Genomic DNA, 13,064 nt, shown 5'->3' with positions numbered 1-13,064 from the left:
TTCGTTTGACATCGGCATCACCAACGCCGCCATCAGGTTGTTGTTTATATATATATTATTGTTATGATAGTTTGGATTTTTATGGATTTGATGGATGGTTGGTGAATCATTGTGTGTGTCTTCTGTGTGATTTTTTTTAGAGGTTGGTGAATTTTTTATCCTAATCTTTTGAAGAGATTAGAATTTGCATCATCTCACCCTTGTCTTGTTCCTCTTTAAAAACATCACATTCGCATGCCATTGATACTAGAAATAATTTATCTATTTTCTTGTGGTTGTTTAGCTAAAGTTGTCAATGAACAACAGTGATAAATCCGGGGTTTGGTTTATCCACAAAGTATGAGTTTTAACTCTGGTTTTTATTTAGTCAAAGGATATGAATATATCATGTTTGATCCACACCTCAAGATTATCTGTTTATGTTAATGATCACTAACTAAGCATAATGGTTTCTCTAATTCTTTCATGTGTTTGTCAACTCTAAATCTCTCAGTTTCAACAACTTTCTCACTCTTGATAACAATAAATAACATGGTTGTCTATTGTAGGAATAGATTTTTTATTTATAAAAATGTATATAAGAGTACAACTTCATTGATTAAACATGAATTGAAAAGCCGAGGCAAAATAGTGATGTAAGATGTTCATTCCAATTAAGGGGAGGATGTTATTTTGTTAAACTATGATGTCAGTAGTAAATGAGAAAAATTATAAATTAGGTGGAAAGAATGGTGGTTGCAATTCACATCCGGAAGGAAGAAGTTCGATTTCATCTGCAATTTTGATGGTTATCAGTGCCAATGAGTGTTGTGCTTAGTAAAAGGGTTGGATTTGTTGTAGTCTTGAAATGAAACAATATTAACAATGAAAATGAAGCATTTATATCAATTGCAAATCTTCAAATGATTAGATAACACTTTATAAATTGCAGTTATAGGACATGATTCATACAAATGCTTGGATTCTTATTCCGGCCATGGATGGTCACTCTTTCTGTGTGGATATGCAATGTTCTAATTTGATTTGGAGAGGTTTTGAAAGCCAAAAGTTTAGATCTCTTTTTATTTATTTATCAGTTTACTGTGTATATGCATGTTTATTATTATTATTATTATTATTATTATTATTATTATTATTATTATTATTAATGTAAATAATTTATATAAAGTTGTCAATGAACAACAGTGATAAATCCGGGGTTTGGTTTATCCACAAAGTATGTGTTTTAACTCTGGTTTTTATTTAGTCAAAGAATATAAATATATCATGTTTGATCCACACCTCAAGATTATTTGTTTATGTTAGTGATCACTAACTAAGCATAATGGTTTCTCTAATTCCTTCATGTCTTTAGAAACAAAAGCAAAAGGGAAAACAAGATAATTAAAGCCAAAGTCTTAATACTCTATTTCTTCTACCTTAGAGAAGCCTCATTCTACCTATTCATTAATTAAGTTCTTTTTCAGTGAGAACTAAAATCTTTAAACCTCATTGCAAATGAATGTTAAGGATCCAGGGCGAAGGATGAAGATCAACTGACAGTATTTTGGGACCTTCTAGCTGAAAGAAAATTGCGTTTAATTTGTGCCGGGTTTTCTTGTCAAGGATGTCATATTGCTCACCTAATGCTTGACTCATCTTTATAAGAATTTAACATTGTAGCAATGTAACTTTGATGATTAATTAGTGTTCATTACATGTATATTTAACATTGCGCTTTTGCAAGTTTATCCATTTGATAGGCGAGTGTTAGAATGAGGAGATGAGTACGGGAAGGAGTTGGTTTTTTTTCGATGTTGTTACTACTTAAACGGCGCATCTTATCATTTTGAATAGAACTTTGTGGAACCCGAAAGTCTTGGACCTATGATCATAGTTGTCGTTTGTGATCTTTTACAATTTATGGTTTGGTGAATTGTTTGTGCAACTTTGATAGTTTATGAATGTCATTGAAGAACAATGAGCTAGTATTATGAATGCATGTTGAGATAATGAATGGTTGGAATTTGGTTGGAATTTTGCTTTAATTGATGTTTTCTAGTACTCTTTGTTTTATGAATGTCATTGAAGAACAGTGAACTAGTATTGTTAATGCATGTTGAAAAATTGCAACAACTTCTTAATTGCTCATTAGTGATGAGCCTTTACATCCATGCAAATGTTCAAGGTATATGAATGTCATTGAAGAACAATGAGCTAGTATCGTGAATGCATGTTGAAAAAACAATGAGCTAGTTTTTGGTTTTTAAGTTTTTGTAGTTCAAGTGTTTGAGATAATGAATGGTGAGTTCTTGATTTTTTTTGTTTTTTAAGGTTTTTGCTTGGGTTCTTGATGTGAGGATTGTGGAGCTTTTGTTGTAGAGATATTGAAGAGGAACAATCTTGTTCATAAGGTGATTTTTTGGATTTATTTTTTAATGTGTTGTAGTTGTTGTTTTGAATGGTTAATTGAATAATGAATAATTGGTTAAAATTGATCTTGATTTGTTATTTTCTTGAGATATTGAAGAGGAAGATTCTAACTTGTGTGAAAATGTTAAAATTGTTATTTTCTGTTAATATTTATGTTTTAATTATTTATAGATAATAATTATTTGAAATAAATATCATTTCTAATTAAACATTAAATAATAATAAAATAAATATTTATGTTTAATTATTTTATAATTAATAAATATTTGAATATATATCATTTCAAATCTAATTAAAATATACAAGGTACAGAATGAAATTAATATTTATTTAAAATTAATTTCTAGTTAAACATCAATTAATAATAATAAAATAACTATTTATGTTGTACTTATTTATAAATAATAATTATTAGAAATAACTATCATTTCTTTATATAAGGGGTAAAAATGTAATTTTATCATAACTCCACTTTTTACTTTTCCCATTCCCAATGAATTACCCTTCCAACCAAACATTTTTTTCATCACCATCCCCTATCTATTCATTTCTCCTCTCTATTATTACCTCATTCCCTCTTATTCCATTATGGCCATCTAAACATACACTTATGCTTTGCTTGTTTGAAGGTTTGGAAATGTTTTATAAAGGTATGGTAAGGTATGGTAAGGTATGGTAAGGTATGGTAAATGAGGGTGTAAACCATATCTTGCTTAGGACAAAAGTAGAGTAAATGGAAGTTTTTGAACCATGTTGTGCTTGGTTTGAAGGTAAGGTAATGTAAAGTTATATATTAAAATTACGAAAAAGACCCTTAAATGTTAAAATATATACATATCAAACATAAATTTTAATAATGTATTTTTATTATTATAATTAAGTTATAACCATAAATGATAAAACTTTTCAAATACAAAATCTTGATACAAACCAATTTTCACATTAAAAAAAAATCGAACAATTTACACAATGATGAACACCAAAGTTCACATAAAAAAAACAAAGAATTTCACACAATTAACAAAATAGTCGATATAATGTAACGAATACTTAATATAAATTTGTCCACAAAAAACAAAATAGTCCACATAATGAAATTCACACTTAACAACAATTTGTTCACAATTAACAAAGTACTCCATATAATATAATCCCACACTTAACATTGTTTCATTTAACAAAAGACAAGTTCTTTCATTACAAAACATTGGGTAGCAAACTATTGCAATGATGTAGTAACCACCATAGTTGCCTTGATAAATTGGAAAAAAAAATTAAAACAAATTAAATTCATGTACTAATAACAAAAAGAAAATAAATAAAAGAATACGCTAAGCAAATAAATTATATAAAATAATTTACTTTCATGTTCAAATGAAGATATGGATATCCAAAAAAATTACGAACCTTCCATTTTTAGTCTTGTGATTCATGATGATGGCTCATTAACTCCAATAACACTAATTTGCGATGAGAGTCCGGGCATCTAATCACACTTTCTAACATTTTTGGGTTTTTGACAAAGAACACATATGCCTTGGTATGGAGAGATTGTCGTATTCCTATGTCATATCCCATACATCAAAATCTTTAAGTGGATCCCGATTTGCAACACATTGTTCTAGCATATGTGTGGATCTTTCTATGGTTGTGTTTGTTTTCTCCATTGTCTTAGTTGATTGAACGAGAGCACTAGCTATTGCAAGAGCTATGGACATGTCTGCATCTTCATGATTGCCATTTCTTCTAACTCTTTTGGACCTAGAAGAACTTGGAGCCTCAAATTGTGATGGTTGATCTAGTGGTGAAGCTTCATCTTTAACTTCATTGTCATGTGAAGTCATATTTTCATTCTCGCACAAATTCTCCAAATTTGCTTCATTTTGGGAAACCATAAAGTCAATATCATTGATTGTGTCCGCCGAATAAGGGCTACATGATGTATTTCCCGAATTTTGAAGTCTTTTTTTTCTCATCTCTGACGCGGTCTCGGCATGTTGTCCAGTTGCCCTATCTTGGCCATAAAGTTGAACTAATTTTTCATAATTCCTAATACTCTTGTTCATCCACTCGGAGACTTCTGGTTTAACCTATACATTTAAATGATTTGTCGAAATTGTTTTACAATGTTTGGAAAGCAAGACATGTGAGTTGGAATTAACATCTTGTCATTTTTTTATAGTGAATTAACTAATTATATTACATGGTCTATCAAAGTTGATGTGGTAATTAACTAATTATATTACACAAGGTGGCAGTCATCATGTCATTGTTGAAAAGAGACATATCCAACTGTGGAGCCATTCAAATTAAGCATCTAGCATTACTATCCACAAAGCAAGACAAATATATAGTCTAAATCATCTCATCATAGAAAACACCCAGAAGATGAAACCATGGACACCACAATTAATATACTGCAAGCTTTATAAATTAAACAAGGCCCTCTAGCAGTCATGCACTTAGTTATTGGCATCAAATAAAGTCCCAAATGACTACAAAAATTAAGCATTGACCACCACCTCATTGTCAATCTAATTTACTATGAGTGAATTTACATGAATATAAATACATATATACTGCTTCAAATTTTTTTGCTTTAACTATTTTGTCACCTTTGAGTTTCAATTTAATTAACATCCGCTCCTCTTGTTTCATTAATTGAGCTAGAGATGCTATCACATAGAAACAAGAATGCAAAAGAAGCAATAAACAAACATTGTCAAAGAAAATAATGAGATGTGTAATTAAACTAAGGGGAAGTAATTATTAACAAGTGAAAGGAATTATATACTAATTCATGATCAGCATAAGATCAAATCTAAGAAACAACAAAACAAAGCTTTTCCAACAAACAACCACACATTGTTTAGTGAGCAAGAACCCTCAGACTGAGGTTCTCATATAAGCTCACCTCAACTTTGGTCTGGTGAAGGTCCGACGGAGGTCCGATGAAGCTCCAGCTAAGCTTGGAGTGACTTGCAAGAATGGAAAATTCATAGCTGCTAGCTAGGGCATTAAGAAATGAAACAAAGGTCTTGGTGTGGAGTGAGTTAAAAGAAATGGCATGTATGTCATTGTTATAAAAGTTAAAGGGCAGTTTAGTCAAATAAAAATGTAAAACCCTCCCAACCCCCCAATTTAGAGGGTTGAGAAGTGGGGGTAAAATGGAGGTTTGAGAACCTCCATTTTAACCCCCATAAACAAATACCATGTTAAAAACCTTGGATCTAAACAAAGTTTTATCTAAAACCATACCTTATAAAACAAGCAAGGCATTAGGGGTTGTTTGGTTACCTGCAATTAGCTGTAAGTAGCTTTAATGTAACTGGTTTTACATGTAAAAGACTGTTTGGTTTGCTGTGAAATCAGTTTTACATGTAAAAGTTTTGCAGTTTTGTGTACTTTTGCAGTATTTCAATTTACATCAAATTTTGCTGTAAGTTGAAATGCAGCAAAACATTTGAGTTAAAATCACCATTATTCACTCTCCATATTATGCATTAAAAGGTAATGAAAACTTACAGGGTAATCAATTGTTAACATAATTAAATTTATACTTATTTATGTTTTATTAAATTTAATCTTTTATTTAAAATATACCAATTTGTATTTAATTTTAATTAAAAAAATATTTTTAGTATAAAATTAAAGAATATTATATATTTTTAGTTTAATAAAATTATCATTAAATTAATTAATTAATTATTTTTCTTACATTGGTGTTAATAGTAAATAGGGAGAGTTAAATTAATTGTTTTGAGTTAGTGCTTAATTATTTAAGTTTATTATTATTATTTTTAAAATGTAATAAATACATTATAAAATCAATTAATCAATTTAAAACTAACTCAAAACAATTAAATTAATTATTTAGTTTAAATTATTTTTTTAAAAATGTATTAAATAATTAATAATAATAATAATAATAACTGGATAATGAGATAATCTCACCCCTCCACTTAAATGGTGATCATATCTTCTAACTTCCATCAAACCAAATAAATAAAAAATAATGCAGTATTTCCACTTATATGTAAATTGAAATACAACATTTTCACTTACATTGTAATTTCACTTACAGACAACCAAACAACCCCTAGTTCATTTGCAGTCCCTATCTGTGTGTTAATGTGAGTCAGAGAATGTAATTTTGTTATTTTGCAGGGGGTGGCATGTAAAAAGCCAGTCCTTTTTTTATATAAAGTTTATCTTTTTTAATAACCTGACTTATCGGATCTTTCAAGGATCCGACCCGGATTTTAGATCCGATAAGAAGGCCATAGAAACCCCAACACTATCATTGTTTGCTCTTCTTCCTTTCGCCCTATCTTCGAAGACGAATCCAACGAGCGATGACGACGACGACGACGACGATGTCGAGCTTCTTCCCGTCGGTTCTCCTCCTTCTCTCATGCCTCTTCTTCTCCTCCATTGCTGCTTCTCCTCTTGGGTATCTCCTTGTTCACCCCCTTAACGTTGGTTTCATCTTCTCTTTGTGTATTGATTTGAGTTTGTGCTCTTGTTTTCGCAGATCTGGCGATGGGTATACCATCACTGGACGCGTTAAGATCGATGGTAATCTCTTCATTCATGCCTCCGATTGATGTGGTTCTTAATTGGTTTAATTGCTTTGGTATAGAGATCCATCTATTTTGTTGGGATTGTTACTTGAAAAGAAGTGATTTTTTTTAGTATGAACGGTTGATTAAATACTTAGGAAGGTTTTTTCTAATGAATTACAACTTGTATTCAATGGAGGAAGTAACAAATTTATCTTTTTGACATCTTTTTGTATGTAAGGAGTTCCATTTGAGTTTTGTATGTTTAATTTCTTCTGCAATCTTGGAGAATGTGTTCGGCTATGCTAAGAAATATGCTACTTCTGGTTTTATCCATGCCAGAGTTTTATTTGATTGCTTGCTGTTTACTATTAAAGTAGATTTTTTTTTCAAGATTGTGTGAGAGTAGCCTGATATTCTAATGTTTTAAGGAAATTTTTTAGTGGTGATCTTTATATTATTTGGACTGTTTAATTATGTAGAAGAAATTATGCTTTCTTAATATTTTCTTTAGATGTTCTTTTACAAATTTGATGTTTTGGCATCATGACAATACAAAATTTCATTCAATTGTATTTTAAAACTATTTTTTTTTAAATAGGTACGGGAACAAGGGGATTTGGTCTTCCTGCAAAGCTTTCTAATGCCAAGGTCATTCTCAATGGTGGTCAAAGGGTTTCATTCATCAGAGCGGACGGTTATTTCTCATTGTATCCTCACACTTGCTCTTTTATTTCTCACATTTTTCCCATAATTTGCCTCCCAAACTTCTCTAGGTTGTTTTGAGCTAGCTTTTGTAATGGCCAGATTTATTCATCTAGTATAATGTATCATTGTCACATTATTCTTTCAAGTTGACATATGAAAAAGAAAATCGTGAGATCCTTCTTTCTTCTTCCTTGTTTTTATGTAGTAAATGTAGAACCGAGCACAAGATGTAGGAAGAGGTGGGCATACATATGGTTAATGTAAATGCTTTTGGATTCCATGTTAATTTTTAATTGTTGTAGATTTCATTTCATCTGTAATCATAAGACGTATAGTTTAAGTGCTCTGTGCTAGTTTAATTAGTTTATGGTCTACTGCCATGGTTAGTAGTTATTTCTGAAATTTCCTTGATAGAAGAGTTACTCATGTCTTGTTCGTTAAGTCGAAAACTTTGGTATAATTCCTCTGCTCATGAAGATGGTCATCTTATAGGTCTGAAATAATTCATCTGTAGGCCAGATTGGAAAGTTTGGCATTTGAATCTCAATCAAAATGACTATGAGCAAGATTATTGCTGAAAATGAGGAAGCGAGATTTTTTCTAGTGCTCAATTATACTCTAAACTAGTGGAACATATGACTTAAATAGTTGAATTATGTATTTTACTCATTTCTCTTATTAGAAGGACATCACTTATATATTTGTGACATTAAACAGATTTTGACCTTAGAATTTCCATTTATTCATTGTATTACAAAAAATATTTCTTCTTCAAAACACAACTGTGTTGGCTTATGCTTTCTGGAAAATGATTGTTTAAAAGACATTATCGGTCATGTGTTGAATGGATTTCCAATGCTGATTTGTTTAATTGTAAACTTCCGTTTTAAATTTAATCAACAATGATGGCTCTTTTTACATTTTTTTGATGTTCTTTGACTTCTATTATCAGCTATAATGTGCCAGCAGGGACTCATTTGATTGAAGTTTCTGCAATTGGTTATTTCTTTTCACCGGTATTGACTTCTCTAACTGTTACATATACTGCTGACCTGATTAAGGGTTGTCAACTGAGTTCCCCATCTTTGGTCAGGTTCGTGTTGATATTAGTGCTAGAAACCCTGGTAAAGTTCAAGCTGCACTGACGGAAAACAGGAGGGTTTTGCATGAACTGGTCTTAGAACCTTTAAAAGAAGAACAGTACTATGAGGTAGCGCAAGACTAGTCTAATCACACCCATTATTTCTGTTAAGACTAACATTATTCTTGGTTTCAGATAAGGGAACCTTTCTCCGTAATGTCTCTTGTTAAAAGTCCAATGGGTCTAATGTTAGGCTTCATGTTGATCATGCTATTCGTCATGCCAAAGATGATGGAGAATATGGGTATGTCAATTAGACTATCTCAGTATTCTTCAAAGCTGTCAAGTCCTTTCATTACATAGTTTTGAATTAGAGTTGGTTTATGTTGTTGCTGATTGACCTACTCTACTTTATTAACAGATCCAGAAGAGATAAGGCGCGCACAGGAAGAGATGAGGAGCCAAGGTGTTCCTTCCATTGCTAACTTATTGCAAGGGAGGAGTAGCTAAAATGGAATTTGCATCAGAGGAGGTGTGGATGACTCTTTTCTTTTATGACCAGTACCTTGAAACTTAGATACTAAACCTGAATGACCTTTTCTGTCTCCAGAGGAAAGTCAAATTGCATCTTTATCTCTTGTTATTAACTTGAGGTCACCCATTTTGCCACCTTCCCTTTGTTATATGATTAAGGGCCTTTATGTGTAAGATTTTATATCATCCTCCTTACTCTTCTATTATTTCATGATTCAATTTTAGCTCATCCGAATCTTTTCTTTACAAGACACATCCTTTTCCACAACGTTTAATCGAGTAGGCAGATGACTTTGTACTGTATTACAATAACCGAACGAAGACATTATAGTATGGAAATTTGGATTGTTCAATCTCTCTGTGATTGATTTTAATTTGACTGATTATAGTTTGTCCTGTGTAGCTTCTCTTTAACTTTATATTTACACTGATAATTACTTTGTTGTGATAATTGTCTAAATTCTTCTCTTCTTTTTTAGTTGATTTCTCCAAACTGATTAGCCGAGTCCCGGTAATGTTTGCAGGCTCTATGTACAAGTTATATTGATTGAGTTGCAATTCTAAAGGTATCGATTTTAGCTGACAATAGTATACCTCTAATTGTCAAATATTCGTTTCAAATGGATTAGTTTTGGAATAGATTCTTCTTGAATTTCATGTTTGTTTGGAAAAAAGCTCTTTTGGGAAAGGTTTCAATTTGCTAGAATTTGGAGTGTTTTGACCAGGGAAATATTGTCAAATGGGGATCAAATTTTTGAGAGGAAAGTATCATATAGTCCCTGACAATATTTTGACTTCCTCTCAGGTCCTCTGGTTGAGTTCTTGTTAATTTTTAGAAGGTTCCTGAGATTTGATGAGTATATTTTCAATCCTAACTTTTGTGAAGCTTTTTAATGAGCTGATAAATGGTCTAATTCATAATTTTCACCTGTTTAGTTTTTAAAATGTATATTATTTTATTCTGATATTTTTGTATATTTAATGGCATTTATTAAAAATTATCAAACAGAAAAATCTTTAAAGAAAAATAAAGCTAATAAAAAAAATTTGAAGTTAATTATTGAAGGATCAGAATATTGAGCTTTTTAAAACTATTTGAGCATGAAAAAATAGGCATTATTTGGAAGAAAATTGTATTGAAAGAAAGGTAATAATGTAAAACTTCAAATAATTACATATAATCATAATATTGGGCATATATATATATATATTAATAAAATTTTAAAACATGTTCTATTAGGCGTCTTTTTAGAACATTGCATAGAGTCTAAATTGTTGAATTTTGAATTATATTACTTCAAACATTGTTATACTTGACAAAGGAGTCTTAATTTTTTGAATTTGTGAGCATAGGAATGATTGTCTTTTAAAACTTATGTGAAAGTTTTCTCCATATCTATCTCTTGATGATTGAGACAATTTGATTCTTATACATAAATAAAGTTGTTTATTAAAAAAAAAAAATACTTTTTAGCTTTCTATAAAATATTATAAATATTCATTATATATTATAAATTTTGATTATCACCTAGTTTTATTCTTAGAAGTGCTTTGAAAATACTTACTTTCATGTAATTTTCATAAATGATTATTTTAATAAAAAGTTTTGATATTTTTTATGAAATTAAAAACTAAATGGTGTGTGTAAAAACAATAAAATAAATATTTAAAATGCCCATTCTTGATAGGGAAAATTAAGTGTAGGTTTCACAAAGTTTCAAAACTTTCAGACATGCTTTTTGACATTTAAATTTCTCAGATAGTCCTCGTTTTCATTTTATTTTATTTTTTCAGTTACTGCAGCTCACTCTGTCAATTTATTTTATATTATAACATGTACTTTCCGTTTAATAAGTATATTTTTCATTTAATATTGCGTGTTTACGTGTAATCACAGAAATTTTCACTTAGTATGTTATATTTTTATTTAATATTTATTTTTGATGTTTAATATCTGATTTTTTATTTAATATTATATGATTTTGCTTAAAAAACCGATTGGCATTTTGATTAACATCACCTATTTTTATAACAAGGACTGAAAAATAAAATATTAGAAAAATGAATGATTTTGAGAATACTCAAATTTAGTTTTGTATAAGAACTGAAAAGTAAAATGTTAAAAAAATGGATGATTTTGAGAATGCTCAAATTTAGGTGTGTATAAGTGAAAGTTGGAGAGACTTTTTAAGGTATTTTTAGTTCTTATACACATGTTTTCCAATTCCAGATTTACAAATCCTTCCAAACAAACATAAAATCTTATAACATGATAATTAGATTCATCAAACAGCGCAAGATTTGATCGATGATTGTATGTTCCATAGATATTTTTGAGCTATATCAGAATTAGAAATCCATCAGATTTAAATTACATCCAACCAAACGCTATCTAAAACTAACAAAATGGAATCAAGACAAATAGAACTAAAACATGAGAATCAATGCCTTGAAAAATCTAGCCAATGTATTTTCCCTAGATAAATCTTTTTTGAATTATTGACACACTTGATTCCCTTCTCGTGAATGAAGCAATTCAATTATTTTATTTTATTTAGTTATTTATTTATTTATTTATTTATTGTGAATCAATCATTGTCATTTTGTTATTTAAATAAAATAAGGAAAGAATTCATCATGTCTTTTGTTGAATAAGATATGATCATTGCCACCACCCATTACTTTACTTTGACTACTGTTTTTATAAATTGATTTTTTAAATTTTTTTCTGTGAAATAAACCCAAAAAAAGAAATTAATATTGTTTGAGATACATTGTTTATTTTAATAATTAATTATTCAGAAATTAATTTCATGAATTAATACTGATATTTTATATAATAATGAAATTAAAGTAATTGACCTGTCTAATCTACTATGTTTTTTTAGGTGTATGACCATTGATTTCTTAGTAGCCATCCCATCTAATAAATCTACTGTTTTCTGAATTAAATATTATTATTAATTTATGAGTTTATAAAAAATGAAGATAAAAATCTAGTTTTTAACAAATTAAAATATTTGAAAATTTAAAATTTTAAATAAAAAATTATATTATATATGCATATAGATATTTATGAAATTTTAAGTGATAATTTTTTTGTCAACTCAAAGATATCTTTCATATCTCTAAATTTATATAAAAGAAACCAAAAACTACATAAATAAATAAATAAATAAGATAATAATAAGATTAAGAATGGTACTTTGTATACAATATTCTTTTCAAAATAAGATTTTTGCCAAATGATTTTCTATTATATATTTTTATATTATCTTTTACATAAATGCCTAACTAATTTTTTTTTAAATATATTTATTTTTTATAATATATATATATATATATATATACTTTTGAAACTCTCCGCCACCCAAGTGACTGAGAAATATCAATCTTATAAGCCTTTGGAAGCAGATAATATATAAATATAACTGATTCGTTGATGTCATGTTCCTCAATCCCATCATAAGATAAAAAATATTAATTAATTCAAAAATAAAATGAAAATAAATATCTATGAAAGAAATAAATTTCTAGTTGTCACATGATGCTTGCCCTGGCATGAAAAGTGATGAAAAATTTTAGTAATAATATTATAAATATAAAATAACACATATATTTTAAAAATTATAATTATTAAATTACAATTAATTCAAATCATGTTATATCAGCATTTTTAATTTTTAAATATTTCATTTAAATTTTATTTGCAATCTTTTATAGTAAATATCTTGCTTAGCTTAAAGTTAGTGATTATTATTATTTTT

General features: G+C 29.0%; 1 protein-coding gene across 1 annotated transcript; it reads left to right on the top strand.

Annotated features, from left to right (window-relative positions):
- The first annotated feature begins 6,711 nt into the window (after window positions 1-6,711).
- Window positions 6,712-9,650, top strand: LOC120279636 (ER membrane protein complex subunit 7 homolog). The gene is made up of 7 exons (XM_039286562.1): window positions 6,712-6,865; window positions 6,947-6,990; window positions 7,576-7,684; window positions 8,635-8,698; window positions 8,776-8,892; window positions 8,959-9,067; window positions 9,185-9,650. The coding sequence occupies exons 1-7, from the start codon at window positions 6,768-6,770 to the stop codon at window positions 9,271-9,273; spliced, it is 630 nt and encodes a 209-aa protein (XP_039142496.1). The 5' UTR covers window positions 6,712-6,767; the 3' UTR covers window positions 9,274-9,650.
- Window positions 9,651-13,064: the final 3,414 nt, after the last annotated feature.

Source organism: Dioscorea cayenensis, chromosome 16 (genome assembly GCF_009730915.1).
Source record: "Dioscorea cayenensis subsp. rotundata cultivar TDr96_F1 chromosome 16, TDr96_F1_v2_PseudoChromosome.rev07_lg8_w22 25.fasta, whole genome shotgun sequence".
Classification (NCBI taxonomy): Eukaryota; Viridiplantae; Streptophyta; class Magnoliopsida; order Dioscoreales; family Dioscoreaceae; genus Dioscorea; species Dioscorea cayenensis.
The sequence above is the reverse complement of the archived record's forward strand: the minus strand, read 5'-3'. Positions and strand labels throughout refer to the sequence as shown.